The following is a 22,358-nucleotide window of genomic DNA, read 5'->3' on the forward strand; positions in this document are numbered from 1 at the left end:
AACTCTGAAAGGATACGCCCATTGGCTACAAATCAATATATGATTGGTTGATCAAACTGTCAGTCCAAACGTACGCTCTCATTCAATGCAACGGCCAGGGCATTCGATCAAGGATGTAGAATACCTTGGTTGAAGGATATTCTACCCAGAGACCCAGAACAAGATCTGATTGGTTGCTTTCTTTTCTAACACAAAACCACTGAAATGCGTAGTGCATGGTCCGAGAAGGACAAACAAATCAACGTAACGCTAATATTACAGATCAACAACACAGATACGATTCTCATTTATTCATTTTATTTATATAATTAAATCGATTTTTTTGTTTGTTTTATCTGAGTGTTTCAGGGTATTCTCTGAATACCTTGAAGGCCCTGACGGTTCGCCACTGCGTTACACAGGTATAATGAGATGAGTAGAGCTACTCAAAACAACATACAAACAACAAGCATTCATACTTCAATATGCAGATGAAGTTAAAGTGCAGGAATATATCGGTTTAAGTAAAATAAATGTGTTTGAATGTGCATACAATAGTTGTTGTCTCTTGTGCATTAGCATTCCTAGAGCCCTGTCGTCATTGTTCAGTATACAGATCTGTTTATGCTATTATCTTGATTACCATCTGAACCCGTACTCTTTGTTTGTTCCTTACTCTCCGGTATATTTGTTTTGTTTCATGCTTAATTGGGGACGTAAATTCCTGACTCAAACATCAGGAACACCTTGGGAAAAGTGAGATGTTTTCCTACTTACTCTTTCTTTACCTTAAGATGCACACTCGATACTGTACTTTCACACACTTATTATATAACAGCTGATATTCCACATTGACACATTCTTTTACTTTATAAGTCCAGTTAATTATGCACCGGTCCGGTAGCAAGTTTGATGCTTCCTAAATATTAATTTCTTGATTTATTTTGGCTTTTCAAAGAGGCCCTATTATGCTTTCGGGGTATTCCCTATCTTATCCTGTGTTAGATATGTTTTTGTGCGTGTAAATCAGTGACCATCAACTGGCTGCCCGCGAGCCAAATATGGCACACCAGACATTCTCATCTGTGTGGCGCTGGCGGAGTGGTTAGTGCTCTAGTGTGTTCGCCCCCCACTCGTTTTTTGTTTACAACGTCTCGTGAGTAATGTGCAGTACCGGAGTCCAACAGAGAGGCAGCAGCTGCGGGACAGTAGCCTGCGTACTGCGTAGCCTTCCCGGCCTTGAAGAAGAAGTGATCCTTCGTTAGCGTGAAGAGTCTGCTTTATGCATCCCGCTACGAGGCTCCGGTGACTTGACAGTACAGGAGCGTGCTCCACTAGCAACCCCTCTCTCCCACACACTCCCTTTGTACGGCTAAGGGGCGGGACACCTCTAAGCGGTTGACCAATCACAACAGAGCCGGCCAGCTAACCAATCAGAGCAGACTGGGCTCTGGTTTCAGACAGAGGGTGAAAAGAGGTGCTGCAGCACAGGCAGAATGAGAGAAATAAAGAGCTTTTTGAACATTACAGCGTGCCATAGTGTGGATGCACACAATACAAATGTGAACCTGATAATGAGCAGAATAGAGCCCCTTTAATATAATCAGATCTCATCCCAGTACTCTTGTGAGTATCCTGCGGGGGCAAATTGCTCCATTGAGGGATGATCTTCCAGTATTATTTTGTCACTATCATGAATTAAATATTTGTGTTTTAGCTGGGTTGCGGGTGCTCATTACGCGCTGCATATTGGAGATAAAAATGACTGCCGGCTATATGAAAGTTCAATTTGGTTCATCTAGCTAATTGCTGTGTGATTGATTATATAATTACACCGTATTTGTTCCTTGGATGTTATAGTCGGCCTGTTTTTCCCTAACCGTGGTGATGCAGTGTTTCACAGCTGTCTATCTGCACAGATTCATGTTGTGTGTTGTAAGGTACTCAGGCTGCGTTGTACATTTCCTGATGCGAGTTGTGCTCCTCTGAGATTACGCAATGCAGAGATGCTCCACTTTTTCTCTGTAGCCTTGAAATCTGCAAACAGCGAAAGCTCGACAAATACGGATGGATCTAGATCAGATGCATCAATTTTTAAACACACCTCATTAGTAAAATATGAAATATAAGACCCGCGTCGACACATGACGTTTCTGCTGATGGACTGCAGAACCTCAAACACTGCTACGGATAAATAACGGCTCTACTTTTCTCTGGGTCAGCGAATCTATAGATTCTAGTAGAGAAGACTTGGCATCAACGTCATCATGGTTACACTCTTGAAATTAGGTCTGTTGTTAACACAAGTTTACAAGATTTTCACATTTTGTTCTATGACATAAAGTGCGTCAGTAAATGATGAACGTCTGAAGCTTCTATGTGGAAAATGGATGTTGCTAACAAGTGACTAAATAATTTACTAAATCTCATCACGCCGCACATTAGCCGCCTTTAGCTTAGCAATGTAGTTCCTTCATAGCTTAAAGGTGGGGTAGGTAAGTTTCAGAAACCGGCTCGAGTGCACTAAAATTTGAAAGTACACAGCCGAAAAGAATCCGCCCCTTCCTTCAGACTTCCTTACAGAGCACCTCCTCCAACACACATGGACGCGCAATGCACGCCCAATGACGGCACGCCCAATGAGGGCACGAGATACATTTGTGCGTGCACGAGATGGAAGGCTGACAGACAGGGCGGCAATCCAATCCGTTTAGCCGGCCCGGCTAAACGGATTGGTTGTACTTTTTACAGTATTACGGCTTCCACAGATGACATTTTTTTATGGGTTTTTTGTCAAAGCACTTCAGATATTCATTGCTATCGGATGTTAAGAGCATTCCATGGAATATAACAAAAAGTGTATCACGACCCGGTTTCTGAAACTTACCTACCCCACCTTTAACGTTAGCTTTTCATTTCTGCTGATTGCATTTACGCTTTAAAAATCGCCAAGTGGTAATATGTGGAGATTAACCCTGCAGAAAACTAACTATCATAAACGTGATTTGGACACAAAGCTTATTGTTTGCAATATACCGAAATCCAATGGGGAAATCTCATTGCTTTTTGCAGAGGCAGCCCTTGCACAATGCTAACTCCTGGGTCGACGTGCATATGTAATCACTGCTCCACTCTATTATGGTATTTAATATGAAATTGCATCCTTGGATAATTGACAGACTGAAGGGAATCTATAGTTTCACTCACACTTTCTATATCATTGGCCACATTGAGTCAGAATGGCACAATTGGATGAAGAGTTAAAGTTCTCACACATGAAAAAATTATGCTTTCAAATTACCCAAACTACCGTACTTTTTAGTATACCAGAAAAACATTTAGTTAGTCCCAATGCATAGGCTATGTCAAATTCAGTGATTGGTTTTAACTGCTTAAGTTGTATTGTATTGGTTGTATTGCTTAAGTACCATACTTGACATACTTGTACTTGAGTATTATGTTAGGCTACATACTCCACTTCATTTTGGAAGGCAATATTGTACTTTATACTACACAACATTTAATTAACACTCATAGTTACTAGCCACCTACTGTATATAAAACATATATAAAACACAGGATATATGATGCATGTGGGAAGTTACATTTTTTTTACCCCTCACCTGTAGTATACTCAAAATACTTTCTCAGACTAACTTCCATACTTCAACAATTGACTTCATTCTTGTAAATAATCCTCGTTAGGTGTTGTATCCTTTCGAAGCAGAAGGATCTACATTACAGCAGAATGCACTCGTCCAGAAACGACGTTATCGAGGATCTGTGTCCCTTTATCTCTGCGGGGACTTTTAACGACACAGTTGTCTCTTTTTACCTGCCGAGATATTTTTCTCATTTGTGAGCGAGTGTTTTCATGAGAGAGCGATTAAGCAAATGCTGTCTGTCTGTTTCTCCCTCCGTGGTAAACAGCCCAGATGTGGAAGTTAGTGGATCATAAGCCGGATCACACACACACACACACACACACACACACACACACACACACACACACACACACACACACACACACACACACACACACACACACACACACACACACACACAGCATTTTGTTCTTATTGTGCTCACGTTACCTAGCTACTGTAGCCATGGCAACACATCTCGATCGCTATTAAGGGTCTGTAGAACAATCTCAGAAAACCTGCTGTGTGTGTGCATGTGTGTGTGTGTGTGTGTGTGTGTGTGTGTGTGTGTGTGTGTGTGTGTACAGCTGTCTTCAGCTTTCATGCTACCTTATGTATTACATTGTAAATACTATATTATAATTCTTTGTACAGTCTTAACCCCTTGGTGTCATGACAACTATTTGTGTAAAACTACTTTCCACATGTAATTCTATTAATTGTATACACTAAACATATATTTATGATATGAATTCTCCCACAAAATAAAATGCATTTACACTTCACAGTTATATATCTGTTAATCATCTTATTTGTGCTAATTATTACAAATAATATTATCGTGCTATATATTCATTCTGAGACCTTATTGTAGAATGTTATTATTTTTTAATTCATTAATTTGAGGAACTATATAAACTATATATATATATTTCAAAAAGGTCTCGAACTAAATTCCATATACGCAATAGTGTTGCGTTTTATATTAATTAATCATCTTATTTGTGCTAATCAAACACATATTGTGCTACCTTAAGTATTACATAACATATCCTATTTCTTAACCCTTTAGTGCAGCCGTGTCAAACTCAATTTAATCGCGGGCCACATCAGCATTATGGTTGCACTCAAAGGGCCGGTTGTAACTTTAAGACTATATAAAAATACATATATACATATTTAATATATATAAAATAATGTATAATTTACATGATTGCCTCTGCAGAAGTTATTATGGGATAGAGTAATAACTTCATAATTAACTACACCTGAAAGCAGAAGTCTAGGGCAAATAATTGGAAGTCTCTTCAGTGCTGATGTCACAAAATGTATTTTTAAAAAATAAATTAAATTCTGGAAATGTAAAAAAAAAGGAAATTTTGAAGCAAAAAAGTCAAATTCTGAACTAAATTCATATTTGAGATGCATTGTGGGATATGTAGTTTATGGGCAACGTGCTTCTGTAAATCGGCATGTAACCGTATAATAAACGTATAATATTCTTTCAGAGCTCTTGTGGGGCCGCATTAAATGAAGTCGCGGGCCGGATTTGGCCCCCGGGCCTTGAGTTTGACACCCCTGCTTTAGTGTGAAACTGCGTAGTTTCCTCTCATTTAGATTTCAGTTGTATTTCCATGTGCAGTGTGAGTCATGGCTGCCCTTCACACTAATTTCATGTGTGTGATTAGCTGAACGATCTGGCCATTAAAGCGAACCCCCTTCGTATTATGATGCTCCGCTCAAATGACTCTCCCATAAACAGTAAGTGGCTGATAACCGGGGGAAATGGAGCGCTCGGTCAGCGGCTGTTTTCAAACCGCTGACGGCTTCACAGGAGCTTTTTAACTTCGCTGGAAATACACCCGTTTGAAGCCCTCCAAAACCCTCATAGTCTGTGACTTAAATTCCTGAAACCAGTGACCTTAACATGTACAATACGAGCTACACTCCTCTCCACAAGAATTAGGATGCAAAACATATCCACCATAAACTCACAATAACTTGACGCAGCTCAATGATGTTGCAGAAAGTTGGCAGGAAAAGCCGCTCTGAAATGATTCCTCATGCCATTTTGTTTTTCCTCACTGCATTACCTTTTCGAATAAAGCGCTGTGTTTATTATCACCCACTTGAAATACAATGCTGTGTCGTGACTTTTTAGTCTATTCTAAAACTTCAAAAGCCTCTGTCTTTTTGTCGGGGTTGTGGTTTTTGATCGCCTCAATTTGTTTCAAAACAAATTGTTGTTAGTTTGCATCACTTAAAGAGGACATATTATGCACATGTTCAGCTTCATATCAGTATGTTTCCCTCTACTGGGACATGTCTCCATGCTTTAATGTTCAAAAAGCTCTTTATTTTTCTCATAGTGCTGCAGCACCTCTTTTCACCCTCTGTCTGAAACCAGAGCCCAGTCTGCTCTGATTGGTTAGCTGGCCGGCTCTGTTGTGATTGGTCAACGGCTTAGATATGTCCCGCGGCCGCCCCTTAGCCTATCACGTACAATGTGTTGGAGCGCTAGCCAATAGAAGCGTGAGTGTTACTTAGTTATATAACGCTAAAATAGGGCCTCTTTAAACCCACCAAAAATAAGAAAACATAAAATAGCTCAATATCATCTAAAACATTAGACAAAATCAATCACTATAATAATCCTTTACAAGCTGAGTGTAGACTTTCTGCAGGCTGTAATGTAATTTAAATCTCCTCTAAAGGAAGTGATACGAGGAAGCTAGCAGGCACTGTTAAAACATTAATTCATCTGTGTAGAGAAATTCAGTTTTAAGGTCGGAGGTCAGCTTCAGATCTGCTGAGCTGGGATTTCATGTAATGACTTGCTCAAGGACACTCCTACCATGTCTTCCTATTAAAGGTTTGTCTCTTTAATTACTAACTCTAGCCCAACAGACTGCTCCTAATGATTTAAACACTTTAGCAGAACAGCGACACAGCAGGAAACTGATTTCACAAATTATACACATCGGAAATGAAACGCTTTTTTTTTTTACAGTTCCATGATCATCATTTCTGCAAAGATTTTGAGGAATTTAACAAATAGCAGATTCAAATTAATTCAAAACAAATGAAATATTAAAGGTAAGAAAGGAGAAACCAGCTCGAGTGCGCTAGAATCTGAAAGTAAGCAGCCGAAAAAAATCTGCCACTTCCTTCAGACTTCCTTCCAGAGCCCCTCCTCCAACACACGAACGCGCACATGACCAATGAGAGCACGAGATAAGTTTGTGCACAGATGGAAGGCTGACAGGCAGGTAGGCCATCCAGTTACTTTAGCCGGGCCGGCTCAGATGATTGGTCGTGCTTTTTAAAGCGCCACGGCTTCCAGAGATGATGATTTTAATTTGTATTTATTGTCAAAGCATTTAGGGATGCACGATATTGGTTTTTTGAAACCGATACCGATAACTTCCTGCTTCTCAAGACCGATACCGATAACCGATAATAATATAATATATATATATATTAAATGTACCTGTAGTTTTTGCACACCTGTAAAAAAAAGACTAGTAGTGAGCAAATGACATGAGCATTACTACTATGAACAAAACAAAGCCAAGAACAGTTTTCTTCAAAGTGACCATATTTATTTTCCCAAATAAAGTGCCTTCTTCAAAAGCCTCGTCGATAGGTAAAAGCCCCGGTGCCTTTGCAGCTGGCTTAGGATTCGCCGCTAGTTTAGCAGCGCAGGCGTCTTCGTACGCTTTTAACACACCATCGTAGCGATGGCGATGTTTCAGGTGACTAATCAGGTTGGAAGTATTATAGCTCGTTGCCTTTTTCCCTCCTCGTGGAACTTCTGCATTTGTTAATACAAATAGCAAGCGAACTATCTAACTCTGAAACTTTGAAATAGTCCCATACTACCGGCGACATGTTTGTTTACTGTCCTGGCTTCACGGCCGCACACCATTTACGTCACAGCCAGGCATGAGTTAGGGAGCGCTGGATTTTGAAAAACTCCCCTCTTCCTAAACCACTAATACCACAGTACTGGCAAACCGGGAGGAGCCGAGTGAAAAACAAGCGCCCCTCATCCCAATCCACCCACACCGCAGTATTTATTTCTTTTTTTTACCCAAAAAATATATTGTATATTATCGGGGCTATTAATACTGTTATCGGGTTTATCGGGATGACGTCATAATTCCTAATATCGGACGATAATTATCGGGCCGATAATGATCGTGCATCACTAATTTAATGTATTCATTGCTATCGGGATGTTAAGAGCATTCCATGGAATATAACAACAAGTGTTTCTGAAGTGAATTACCTACCCCACCTTTAATTCATTTTGTATTCATTTACTTAACTTTTAAGTGGGATAATGTGCAGCGAGTTGGTCATGCTATGCTTGCTTATATCCTGTTTAACTCGACATGCTGTGTACTGATTACAATACATTTAGCTAACTCTTAATTGGATATGTATCAAGGTAACATTCTCTTTGTTCCCTATAATAACAAATCTGAAAGGGGAATTATACAAATATACATTTTCTTGATTTCCTCATAAATTAAGCTTCAGCTCTTCATACCTTTTACTTCCCCGTCAGTAAACTCTTTGATAAGAAGGCCAACTCACTTCCGCCTAACCTCTCAGGGGAGGCCAGGTGTAAAGAAGAGCAGATTCCTTAAATAAACTTTGCTCGGTTTGCAAAATGGATGTGCAGCTGAACTCAACTCAAGGGTAATATTATTTTTTTTAAAAAGGCATTTGACACTCCTTACTGTAGATGCAATGTCAGCAGGCTCAGTCAGCCATTTGTATGCATTGTACTTCTTTCTCTAACATTATAGTGTTACAATCAGGGGCGCCGTAAGGGGGTAAAACGTTAGGACGATTCTAAGGGCCTGTGACTGACAGGGGCCCAAACTATTTTAGAACATTAAGAAAAAAATGTTTAAGTAACCAATGTGATATCTTTTCATGAGGCCCAAAATCCCTGGCGGCGCCCCTGGTTACAATACCATCATTCTTGGATTACTACTGGGATTTAACGCTGTATTTAATTAGAGGATTGACTGGTGCACAACTTTTGCTTCAGTCTCACTTTAATACATCATGGGTTGTTTTGAGAAAATCAAAAGGTTGACCTACAACCTCTGAGCGGAGCAGTTTTGACTTTAAAGCGGTCAACAAACACTTTGTTTTTGTTTTGTCCTTTTACAGATACACTATATTCACAATGTTACAATGTTGAAGAAAGTTTAAGGTCACCTATTATGCAAATTCCACTTCTTCATGTCTCTTCTACATCAACATGTGTCCCCTCTTCTTCATGTCTCTTCTACATCAACATGTGTCCCCTCTTCTTCATGTCTCTTCTACATCAACATGTGTCCCCTCTTCTTCATGTCTCTTCTACATCAACATGTGTCCCCTCTTCTTCATGTCTCTTCTACATCAACATGTGTCCCCTCTTCTTCATGTCTCTTCTACATCAACATGTGTCCCCTCTTCTCCATGTCTCTTCTACATCAACATGTGTCCCCTCTTCTCCATGTCTCTTCTACATCAACATGTGTCCCCTCTTCTCCATGTCTCTTCTACATCAACATGTGTCCCCTCTTCTTCATGTCTCTTCTACATCGACATGTGTCCCCTCTTCTTCATGTCTCTTCTACATCGACATGTGTCCCCTCTTCTTCATGTCTCTTCTACATCAACATGTGTCCCCTCTTCTTCATGTCTCTTCTACATCAACATGTGTCCCCACTTCTTCATGTCTCTTCTACATCAACATGTGTCCCCTCTTCTTCATGTCTCTTCCACATCAACATGTGTCCCCTCTTCTTCATGTCTCTTCTACATCAACATGTGTCCCCTCTTCTTCATGTCTCTTCTACATCAACATGTGTCCCCTCTTCTTCATGTCTCTTCTACATCAACATGTGTCCCCTCTTCTTCATGTCTCTTCTACATCAACATGTGTCCCCTCTTCTCCATGTCTCTTCTACATCAACATGTGTCCCCTCTTCTCCATGTCTCTTCTACATCAACATGTGTCCCCTCTTCTCCATGTCTCTTCTACATCAACATGTGTCCCCTCTTCTTCATGTCTCTTCTACATCAACATGTGTCCCCTCTTCTTCATGTCTCTTCTACATCAACATGTGTCCCCTCTTCTTCATGTCTCTTCTACATCAACATGTGTCCCCTCTTCTTCATGTCTATTCTACATCAACATGTGTCCCCACTTCTTCATGTCTCTTCTACATCAACATGTGTCCCCTCTTCTTCATGTCTCTTCCACATCAACATGTGTCCCCTCTTCTTCATGTCTCTTCTACATCAACATGTGTCCCCTCTTCTTCATGTCTCTTCTACATCAACATGTGTCCCCTCTTCTTCATGTCTCTTCTACATCAACATGTGTCCCCTCTGTGGAAAGAGACTCTGAAAGTTTCAGGAACAAAGATTCTCTCTCTTTTTGATCCATTTCTATAAAAACCTGTCTGAAAACGAGCTGATCAGATTTTGGCCACTTTATGATGTCATAACGATGTTTTGGCTTGTGTAACCATTAGCCAATCACCAACCAAGGTAACCCCCCTCCCATATCACCTGAATTTCCTCCTAGAGCACCATTAGGCGCGTTCACACTGGAGTACTTTTCCCGTTTAGTTCCGTTAGTGCCTGGAATTTTGCGATCACACCAAAAAGAGAACTTAGTTCAGAGAACCCATTTTCAGTGCCTGCTAGAGAGGTGGGACTATCCTGGGGAGAAAAAAGTATCAATTTCGATTGGCTGGGCGAATTGCAAACCACGCCCCGTAAAACTCTGAAAAATGTTGTGAAGCCGCCATTTTATTTGCTCGCATTAGCATTATTAGCATCAGCCCCGCGCACCAACGGAGAGAGACTAACTTATGGCAATACAAAAAAAACATGGGAGCGGTTGAGATGAGGAGGTGTCGGCGTTCTGGTGATTAACTCGGAAGGCTTCAGTAGAAGCTGCTGGGAGTCCCAGCAGCTTCTACTGAAGCCAGTCCCTAATTCCGGGGACTTCCGGCCGGGAACTTCGGGTGGCAGTATACGCCGTGAAGTGGTTTGCGGCCTGCCAGTAAACCCAAAGCAGAAGAAGAAGAAGTGACGTCAGCGGCTTCATTTGCCTGATCAGATTTTGGCCACTTTATGATGTCATAACAATGTTTTGGCTTGTGTAACCATTAGCCAATCACCAACCAAGGTAACCCCCCCCCTTATCTCCTGAATCTCCTCCTAGAGCACCATTGAGTTCTTTGTAACTAAATCTCTCTCAGAGGGGCGTGGGGAGGGGCTCCTTATTTTCATCTAAAGTAACGGACAGAGAATCAGCACTTTGGAAACAGGGCTGAAACAGAGGGGATTATGGGTAATGCTGCAATGATCTGTTTGGTGTTTCAGCCAATCAGAGACAGGCTCTGTATATATCTGAGAGCTATAATATATTGATGAAAAACACTATAATAGGGGACCTTTAAGTTGACTCTGCTAAATTAAGTTATCTTTTTGCAGAGAAAACTGCATCCATAATTCTACATACTTTTCTCCCTGATTTTCCTTTTGTGTTTTTATTCTGTGTGTAGTTTTGCAATCCCTTGAATCCAGTCCAATTAAAACATGTTGCATAAGTGTGTCTGAAGCGGCCAAAATCATAACAAATATAAGAAAGAAATATAACTCAAAGCAAAGTGCCGCTGAGACACCCGTCAGCGAACCTTACGCATGGGTAAAATTAAAGGTCCGAGCAAAAGTCGTTTTTTGTCCAATTTATTATTTGCTGGCACAATATAGCCTACAAGCACAATGTCTTCTTGTCTGTGTTCGTTCTTACCCGATGGTAAGAAACCATAGGCCTACCGGATGCGCTCTCCACCACCACCTGTTTCCCAGATTTATAATGAGCAGGTCTCCCATCCCCCGGTGCCCAAAGGCTGCCTTTAGAAAAAAACCCATAGAACAACTTATTTGATAAACTTAAATAAGAATTAAAAGGAAGATTTACTATACACAAAAAGAAACAATAAAATAAATGGATAACTATTAAATAATATAAGCTCCTAGATATGGCTCCATCAGTGTGAAGTCAGCAGACTCATCCATTCCCTCCTCTAGTTCAAACTGATGAAGCTGAAGTAACGCTGCTGTTTCCGTCCTCCTGTATTGATCCTCCCTCCTGCTTCTTAGATTAGCGAATAGATCACAGCACCTTGTGAAGCAATTAATTTAGCTCCTGAGAATCTCTTAGTTCTGTTCAATAGTCCATGTGGAAATATAGATAAAGGGACTAATGTGGGTTATTATCAGCTGCTTAGATTTAATAGATTCACAGAGTGTGCCAGAGCCTGGGGCATACGAGCTGTTTGGTGCCGAATAATATAACCGAGTATATGACGACTAATGGAACCAGAGAAAATGGAGCAAACACTGAATGGTAACGCCACCAGGTTAGTTAGATGATAACCCTACTATTTAAGGGCTTAGAGGTTTACCTGGGGATTATTCAAGGTTTTGTGAGATATGGGTAATTACAAGGTGCAACTAGAAGATAAGGAAAGTACCTTTTCTTTCTTGAGTACTTGTGTTATTTATGTCAACAATGCTCTCGTGTACCGCATGTGTTACCAACGTTTGTGAGTCACTCCATTAGATTGTATAGATGTATCTAATAAAGCATGCACAACAATGTTACATATAGGACCGCACACTTTGGAAATAAGTAACTCATTTGAAACTGGAATTTTGAATTGGAATTTGTTTTTTTAGTTGACATGTTTAATAAACTTTGGCCATTATCCCCCAAGCATGGTCCTAACCCTCTAGCACAAACTGTCAGCTGATAGATCCACTGAATTTGGCGATGTATACTGTTCATCCATATTTGACATAAAGAAACGCAATTGGTACCTTAAAGGGGACCTATCATGCAAAATGCACTTTTTGATGTCTTCTCTACATAAAGATGTGTCCCCGGTGTGTCAGGGAACTCACGCAGCGTCAGAAAATAAAACCCTCTCTCTTTTCCTCCGTACCCAAATCTCTAAAAACGGGGCTACAACGGAGCTGATCCAGATTTGCGTCCGATATGACGTAATATCTGAAATGTGGACCCACAGCCCAATCAGAAACGTTGCTATCAGAAACAATGCCCGACTGTTTTGGACGTAATATGGTCGGTGTTTACATTAGCATCGCTAACACTCAGAGCTAACCTGTACTGGAGAGCATGTGTGTGAAGAAGCAGGAAGTAAAAAGGAACTCACCTTGTGGTATAACCGGCAAGAGAGAAAGCCTTTGAGCTCCATACTGTTTCAGAGATAATTAAGCAATAGCTCACGACAATGAGCAATGCTCATTATATCACAGCTAAGGGGCGTGGTTCGGTCCGACGCGAAGCGGAGGGTCGACAACCCCCTTAGCTGTGATATAATGAGCATATATTGCTATTATAAAACGGTTACCAAGTGTGGCAATATGAAAGAAAAATACACACTCTAATTTAAATAGTTTTTATTAGTAAATAATGATATTCAAAATAAAATAGTCCCTCCGTTGCCTTCTGCACGAAACATAGTGCGAGGTGGTTGCTATACAACAACACTAACAGCTAGCGAACATATTAGACAGAGAACGTTGATCCATTATTTGGTTATTTATTTACATACATTTGTATGTTGCAGTTTATTGTGCAGCCACTGAAAACCTGTCCAGCATCAGTAGCATGGCTTACGTGGTTACTTGTATAGGTTGAGGTTGTTCTGGGCTGTTGCTTGGCGTGGTCAGAATATTGCTCCACTTTCTCCGGTCCCCGAGATTTGGCTTCCAGTAGCTCTGGAGAGAGCTTTCGCACCTGTGGCCACTAACGGTCATCATTTCTCTGCTTTGTTTCAAGACCCGCATCAGAACGCTTTTGAATGGTGGTACTTTTCCAGTTGGTCTACCTGCTCTTCACGTAGCTCTGCATGTCGTCGTTTAGGGGCTTTCTGGAGATAGGCACTGCTCAATCCACTCCTCCATAGTAAGACCCCCCCGGAGGTCGAAGTTAATCTTAAATGTTTCCATCTTATGCTTTGTAAGTTTGTTTCGTAACGGAAGAAATGTAAATATATTTATAAAACTGACAAGTCAAATCTAGCAATCTGATTGGTCGATAGTGTTTTTGCGGACCTCTTTGATTACAGATTTGAAAACATCGTTGCTTGCTTTAAAAGTAGCACAATTCATTATGTCAAACCTTGGGAAGTATCTAGATATCCCTGCCCTAATGCCAAAGGAACTGCATACTGAATATGTTTTGCCGTTTGATGTCTATGTCTGGACCGCTGCGTAAAAAGGAGGGTTTCTGCCCGTTACTTCTCCGCTGCTTTCTTGTTCCAGTTTGAAAAGCAACAGTTTGCTTTTCAGCCCAACGGTATACTGTTTTTCTCAGACGCGGAGGGATACTGACTTGTTGTGAAAAGTAACTTACAATTCTACCCGTGGTATATGCTCAGTATATCACGGCTAAGAACCAATCAGATTGCTTGATTTGACTTGTCAGTTTTATAATCCTTGATAATCCATGATATGGCGTTTCATCACGGCAGTATTTAGTTTAGACAGTAGCTGCCGGGTCCCGCATGAGCTCAGACCCCTCCTTCTTTTAAAGCTTTATTCCCCAAATCAGCACTTTAGAAACAGGAAGTGAAATAGAGGGATATGAGGCATGGCTAGAATGGCTGATCTGTTTGGTATTTTGAGCAAAACACTTCATAGACATGTTTTGTATATACTTGTATATATCTGAGACCTATGCTATTGCCTAAAAATAGCATGATAGGTGACCTTTAAACTGGGATTGAAACCTGGGAATTGTAATTTTTTATTTAGAATATCCAATTCAAAGTCCAGTTTCAAATTCCACACTCCAGTAAAATATATTGATATGATCATGGTGTGACTTGGTTAAGGTTGGTTATGGTTAAGAGGATATGTACCAAACCAATGTGTTTTTGTTTAGTCTGTAGAGTAGAACGATATCTCTTAAGCCTTTAGCAAACATTGCAATTTTGACAACATTTAGTCCTGTTAGATGTAGTGTTATTGGGCTAAAAGTGCCAATTGGTCGAGATGTTTTATCACATTGTGATGGAGGCTGGATGGAGACTGTTATAAAGGAGGATAAATAAGGAGAGACAGAAGAGAAAGGTCACGAGCCGGACTCTAATTCTTCCTCAACAAACCGAGGCTGCAGTTCTCTGAGTGCAGATAAAGCCTCAAACTGTGTGAGGACCGGACAGAGGATTCTGGGATGGCTGTGCTTCAGAGCAGAGAGACAGTTTGATAGAGGCATCATGAGGAAAAACTGGGGAGAGATTAGCACTAATGAGCTGTGACTCGGCTGTGCAGAGAGCGGACTGTTAATGACGCTCTGTTTCTCACATGCAGCGAGCATCCTTCTGTTCACTGTCCCGGGGTTTCTGTTTTTCCTCCATTCTATTAACCCTCCTGTTGTCTTCGGGTCAAATCTGACCGATTTATTACTTTCATCAATCATAACTTTTTTGTTTTACATTCGATTGCATTAAGGCTTTATGATATCCTTCACAGTAGACATTTGAACATACACAATGGCTGATCACCACTTTCATTGAATTTTGGATGATTTAGTCAACTTTGTAACACCCATGGTGTTCCCGTCAAAAATGACTGCCATAAAGAAAAGGACTTAGTAACCATCCGGATTAGATAAAACACACACACACACACACACACACACACACACACACACACACACACACACACACACACACACACACACACACACACACACACACACAGAACAATTTGACACATTTCCCGCTCTTATGTGCCCCTCCCCCACATGGATCACACCTGGCACACGCAATACATGTTCAGTGTCTATTCTTTGTATATTTACTGCAGTGTTTCATGTATACCAGTAGTCTGATACAATATGTACAGTTTGAAAGGTTGTTAAATGAAATTTGGTGATGATTAAGGTTTTTGTGTTAATGTAATAGCAGTTAAAACAGGACTGGTCAAATTTGAGCGCGAACACCAAAGTAAGGGGGGAACACGAAGACAATAGGAGGGTTAAAGTGAACAATCTGTGGCTGCTGATACCTGAGTTATATTCAGTGAATTTGAAAACAAAATGGCAGGGTTATAGATGCCTATAACAGGCTCTGAAAACCAACACGGTGTCGTTGGTAAGCTTCAAGGCTTTGTCCTCTTTCACCTTCAACGTCTATACAGGAATGTTTTCTCCAAATATGATCAATTATTGATGGCAGCGAAACCGGCATGAAGGAGGCTGTCAGGGCGAATCTTTCCATTGCTGCATGACCGAACCACATGGGGACAAAACGCAATAGTGTGCATGCAGGGAACAATCACAAGCATTCAAGAATAAACATTTTCCTCTGAGATGTAAAGGAGTATGACGTAGCAGAAAATACAGAAAGTAAAGTACATGTTCGCAAAAAGTAGAGTACTCGAGTAAAAAGTACTTCCACAAATACATTTGTATCACTCTATCTACTTTACATATCATACTGTTTTCTTAATGTATTGCTATTAGCACATTTTGCTCTCTACTTAGACCTGCACAATACATATGTTTTATTTTTGACCCGCACTGCCTGCTGTTATTACTGCAGGTTTAATACTATGTACATCTTAGTGTATTCATTAAATACTCCTCATACTGTTATGTTGTATATTCAGTGTAGCCTATTAATGTGTGGGCTCATACTGCAGTGTGTTAGTGTGGAAAAATTAAGCGAGGCAGCGACAATATATCATCAACACACAGAGACAAAATGTAATAAAATAAATGAGAGGAGGGTGTGAAGGAAGCTGAGTCAGAGGGCAATAAAATAAATAGCCGAGTAGCATAAGAGAGCAGAGTTTGGACTACACATCTTTTTTAAAATCAAAGCCCTTTAAGGACACATTCGTTCACTAATACAAAAAAGAAGCCAGATATTCATGGCTTTATCAAAAAGAGAAGAACAATTAGATTAGATTCACTTATACGTTATTGATCCTAAATAGGGAAATAGTTGTGTTGCATCAGCATGTAAACAAGGCATTGCACATGAAAATAAATACAAATAAATCGACAAAATATACATTTTAAAGAGGCCCTATTATACTTTTTGAGGTGTTCCCGTTCCTGTAGTGTTATATAGGTCTGTGTGCATGTAAATGGTCTGCAAAGGCTAAAAAGAGTTTCTCTCCCACACACTCAGGACACACTCGATATAAAGTGGCTTGTTTGTTAGCTTGGTCTCAAGAAAGGACACAAACAAATCTATCCTACGAACGGCCCTAATTAACAATATTCACGCTGCTTCTTTCACCCACTCAACAACAAAAATAACAACGTGCTATGCACAATATTTTCACCATAATAATAAAAACTACAATAGCAATTACTTTGCACAGTATTTTATCTGCACCAAACTACATGTGAACATTTTGAATAGATGTATAGACAGAATAAGACCCACCTTTTCAATCAAGCTTTTCATCACTATAGTTCTTCAAATCTTTATTCTTCCCCTTATTTCAGCCAATACTTTGGCTCTCCATAACTTCAGCTTATTTTAAGCTACAGAAACCATTCAAATATTAAACTATTCAGCCTGTCAGGAATCGATGGGAAACCTTCAACTTTTTCTAAATATTTTATACTTTTTGAAATATTCAGCTTTTTAAACTATTTTTTTAACATTGAAGTCAATGGGAGATGCCTTCAAATCCTGTTTTCCTACACTTTGCGCCAAATGCATCTCCTTCCACATAATAAGAAACCATTCAACTATTACATTATTCAGCTATTTCAGGACATCAAGGCTATACATGTTGTCTTTTTTAAACCTTTTCTTTTAAATATTAAGCTTTTTCTGCATTTTTTTAGCTAAAAGCAGCTACCATTCAGCTAATAACATATTCAGCTTTTTCTGCATTTTCAGCTAAATTCAGCCATAAATGTTCACAGTTTACAGCATTCGCACGCATTTTCTGCAAACAATGCATTTTCTAGTTGTACTATATATTTATTAGTTGTATTCTGTCCTGTGTTTGTTGACTTGGTATTAAGTGATCTATTCATATTTTTTTGGTTATTATTTTTGGAAGTTCTTTGTGTTAACATCTATGTATGAAAAGTGCTTTAAAAATACAATTTGATTGATGGAAAAATCACATGTTTCTGACTCATCCTGTTGTTATTTATTTTCTATTTTCTTCCAGTTTTTCACCGACCCGTGTGCCAGCAGTCCCTGTCTCCATGGAAACTGCAGCCGTAGCGATGATGGAAGGGAGGGGCAGGCGGCCTACACCTGTGTCTGCAGCGAGGGCTACGAAGGGGGGCGGTGTGATCAGATCCTGATGGACCTGCCCCCCGCTGAGTGGGACCCCTCCACCCCCCCCGCCCCCGAACTGGCCACCCCCGCCGCCTCCACCACCGCTGCCGCCACTCAGCCACCTACAACCACTACTACTGTACCCCCCCCCACTACTGCCCCCCCCCTCCACTACTGTCCCTCCCCCCACCACCACTGATACCACCACCACAACTCCACCTCCCACCCTGCAGCCATGGCAACCCAAAGCTGGACAGAGGCTGCTGGTGGTGTCGTGGGAGGCCGACAGGGTGAGATATCTTCTAATACATTTTGGGAGGGAACACAGTGAATTTAACCTTTGCAGACCATTTACATGCACATGTATTATTATTAAAAAAAGACATGTGTGGTGTTGTGATAGAGATGCCTGACGAACTGGGGAGAAAAAGAGTGCAATAAGAAACATACTGTATTAATTGAAATTATAATAGGAAACTGTGTCGTAATAACCATGAGATTTAAAACCTGAAATTCTGAAATTCTAAACATTTTTTTAATAAATACAAATTATTAGCTCTTTCATAATGTACCCTATACCAAATAGAGGCCGAGATATCTCTATATTTCTAGCTCTTTATTTACCCATCACTACACACACAAACTAGCTGTGTCATTTGTTAAAAAAACATATTAATAATAATCTTTGTAATTGGGCAGCAGTAGCTCCGTCTGTAGGGACTTGGCTTGGTAACTGAAGGGTCGCCGGTTCAAGTCCCGATCAGACCAGAAATACAGGGTGTGGATTGATAGTTGGAGATGTGCAAGTTCACCTCCTGGGCACTATTGAGGTGTCCTTAGGCGCTTTCACACCGGAGTACTTTTCCCCATACTTTTCCCGTTTAGTTCCGATAGTTCCTGGGATTTAGTTCATGAGAACTTTTACCCCCTTTTCAGTCCCTGCTAGAGAGGTGGTACTTTCCTGGGGAGAAAAAAGTTCCAATTTCTGATTGGCTGGGCGAATTGCAAACCACGCCCCGTAAAACTCGTTTTTTTAAGCCGCCATTGTATTTGCTGGCCTTAGCATTATTAGCATTAGCATTAGCCCCGCGCACCAACGGAGAGAGAATAACTTATGGCAACACAAAAAAGCGGTGGAGATGAGGAGGTGTCGGCGTTCTGGCGATTTACTCGGAAGGCTTCAGTAGAAGCTGCTGGGAGTCCCAGCAGCTTCTACTGAAGTCAGTCCCCAACTCCGGGGACTTCCGGTGGCAGTATACGTCGTGAAGTGGTTTGCGGCCTGCCAGTAAACCCAAAGCAGAAGAAGAAGAAGTGACGTCAGCGGCTTCATTTGCGTAATCTTCCCTCAGGGACTTATTCCGGTGTGAACGCAATCTGCTCTTAGTTCCATGGGGGAACTAAGTGCTGGGAACTAAGTACGGCAAAGTACTTGGTGTGAAAAAGGCTCTTGAGCAAGGCATCTAATCAGTAACTGCTCCATGGTTGCCTGTTTGCTCCTCAATAACATACATGCATGTGTTTTTGTATATGAATGCACTTAGAACTAATGTGTATAGCCCCAGTATGGACCTGTGTAGAGAATAACTGAATTCCCCCAACATTTTTATTTGACCTTTGTTTAACCAGGATAGGATTACAAATCTCTTTTTCAAGAGAGTCCTGGCCCAAGAATAGTAACAGCACAGTTACAGACAATTTGAAACACACAATCACAACACAGTCATACAACCATTGTTAGCCAAAGCATTTACAGACACAGTGGTTTTCTTCAAGGTCATTTAGCTTTGAGTCTGTTTAATGAGACCAGCTCTCGGAGTTTCAGCTTCAGTCTTCAGGAGCAGCGTAACTTAACGCCCTCTTTCCCAGTTCAGTGCGGACTTTTGGAACAGTTAGAAGGAAAAAGTCCTCGGAGCGAAGCCGATAAGATCCTGTGCATTTTTCTGTTTATGTAGATCCTTAGATAAGGGGGAAGAGCACCAAGAATAAGCCCTATATAAGGATGTGCCAGTGCTTCAGATGAAGGGTCTCCTTATTCTTAATAATAATCAAGTTTAAAATACTTGTATTTATTATTAGAAATACATGTGTGGTGTTGTGATAAAGAGATGACTGATAAACTGGTGGAGAAAGAGTGCAATTAGAAACATACTGTATTCATTGAAATTATAATAGGAAACTTTCACAATACGAGTGTCAAAATAACCTTGATTATTAAAACCTGAAATTCTAAAATGTCATCTTTTGTCATAGTTTAAATAAAAGTATTAAATGAATGAAAAGTATTAGCTCTTTCCTATACCAAATACCTGGCAAACACACATGCAGTACTTCACTTCTCCCCGTCTGGTGGTGCCGTTGGAGGCTGAATTGAAGCGTCTGTGTGTTAATCTGTAATGTGTGTGTAATGTGCGTGTGTGCTCCAGGTGACGGAGGGTCTGCACTGTGTGAGTCCGGAGCTGTGTGAGCTGACATCAGGAACTCTCACTCTGTCTCTGGAAGTGCCCGAGGAGACGGCTGTAAAGTAAGAGCAACTTTTTTTATGACTTTCTGCTGTCCCCTTAAAGCACGGAAAGATTATCCAGCCAGAGGCGAAATGTAACTTTGGGTCCCCAATTATCTCCCACTCTCCTTTTGCATAATCTTTTTTTTACTGCGGAAAGTTTGGCTTGTCACAGAAGGAAAAGCACACTTTTGGTTTTTATATATTAATTTATTTGTCAGGGTTACAGCAGGTGCACGCTTCGATTTCAGAGTCGGGCCAGATTCTGCACCAATCAGAATCCATGACTCTACTGGTGGACACCCAATGAATACTTTGTTATGCACACAAGAGCTAGAGAAAGAACGGTTAGGAGAGGAGTTGAGGCGGACATTGTACGTGATAGGCTAAGGGGCCGGGACATCTCTAAGTGGTTGACCAATCACAACAGAGCCGGCCAGCTAACCAATCAGAGCAGACTGGGCTCTGGTTTCAGACAGAGGGTGAAAAGAGGTGCTGCAGCACGAGAAAAATAAAGAGCTTTTTGAACATTAAAGCATGGAGACATGTCACAGTAGAGGCACAAAATACTAATATGAACCTGAAAATTAGCATCAAAGGACCCCTTTAATATTTTAGACGTCTTAAAACTGGCTTCCGGTAACTGCTAGAATCCACTTCAAGACACTGGTACTTGCGTACCATGCTGCGAATGGATCTGGCCCTTCGTACATCCAGGACATGGTTAAACCGTACACCCCAGCGCGTGCACTCCGCTCTGCATCAGCCAAACGACTCGCTGCACCCTCGCTGTGAAGGGGACCCAAGTTCCCAACGGCGAAAACACGTGGGTTTGCTATCCTGGCTCCAAGATGGTGGAATGAGCTCCCCATTGACATCAGGACGGCAGATAGCTTGCACATCTTCCGGCGCAAACTGAAAACTAATCTCTTTCGACTCCACTTCGAGCGATAGAACTATTAACAAAGCACTTATATACTAATAAAGGACTGGCTTTTCTAAAGTAGCACTTGAAATGTTTTTGCTCTATGAAACCTGATGTACTTATATGATTCTGTTTTCTTCAAGTTGTATTTTGTTGGACGAACGCACTTATTGTAAGTCGCTTTGGATAAAAGCGTCAGCTAAATGCAATGTAATGTAATGTAATGTTAAAAAGATGTTATCACACCAGACATGACACTTTCCACCTGAATTAGTCGATGGTACAGTCGGCTTGGTCGCAAGGAAGAACAGGGTGTCCGCGGGGCCTTAAAAAGTATTAAAAGTTGATAAACAGCATTTTCCAAGGTATTGCATTTTGTAGCTTGTTTTCAATAAGTATATAAATGGTCCAAAGAGGTTGTATTCTACAGTCTGCCTGAATGTAATCATGGCGTAGGTGTGTAGTGTGATTCTGTGTAGTTTATTGATGGCATCCCGTTGGGTTTGACGTCATCTGAACAGGACATCGCACGCTCACTGCTTGATAGCGCGCGAAGGTCCGTTTACGCCGGTTGCTAAGCAACATCGTTATGGGGAAATGCAAGTTTGCGTCCAAATGGTTGGAAGATAAGGAGGAAGGACAATCAATACTGTATATAGTCAATGTGAGGTAAAGTGTGTCGCCAAGGTAACCGGTTAAAACTCAAAGTGGCGATGAGGTCTTAAAATGTATGGAGAGGGTCTTAAAAAGGTATTACATTCGACTTCAGGATTCCTGCATGTACCCTGAAAACACAACTCCCAGAATCTTTAATGAACTAAACTCACGCTGCTTTCGTTGATCCTCAACAAGAAAAACAACCATGCTGTGCATTATCATTTCTGCATATTCAAGATAATAAAATAAAAAATGATAGAAACGACTTTGCACAG

At 40.8% G+C, this 22,358-nt stretch overlaps 1 protein-coding gene across 1 annotated transcript in view; it reads left to right on the forward strand.

Moving 5' to 3' along the window:
• The window catches only part of dner (delta/notch-like EGF repeat containing), a 97,858-nt gene that overhangs the window by 34,862 nt on the left and 40,638 nt on the right, over window positions 1-22,358 (forward strand). Inside the window, 3 exon segments of the mRNA XM_034216080.1 lie at window positions 17,889-18,121; window positions 18,180-18,291; window positions 20,425-20,522. Of these exon segments, the coding sequence (XP_034071971.1) occupies window positions 17,889-18,121; window positions 18,180-18,291; window positions 20,425-20,522 (443 nt within the window).

This window comes from Gymnodraco acuticeps, unplaced genomic scaffold (genome assembly GCF_902827175.1).
Source record: "Gymnodraco acuticeps unplaced genomic scaffold, fGymAcu1.1, whole genome shotgun sequence".
Taxonomy (NCBI): Eukaryota; Metazoa; Chordata; class Actinopteri; order Perciformes; family Bathydraconidae; genus Gymnodraco; species Gymnodraco acuticeps.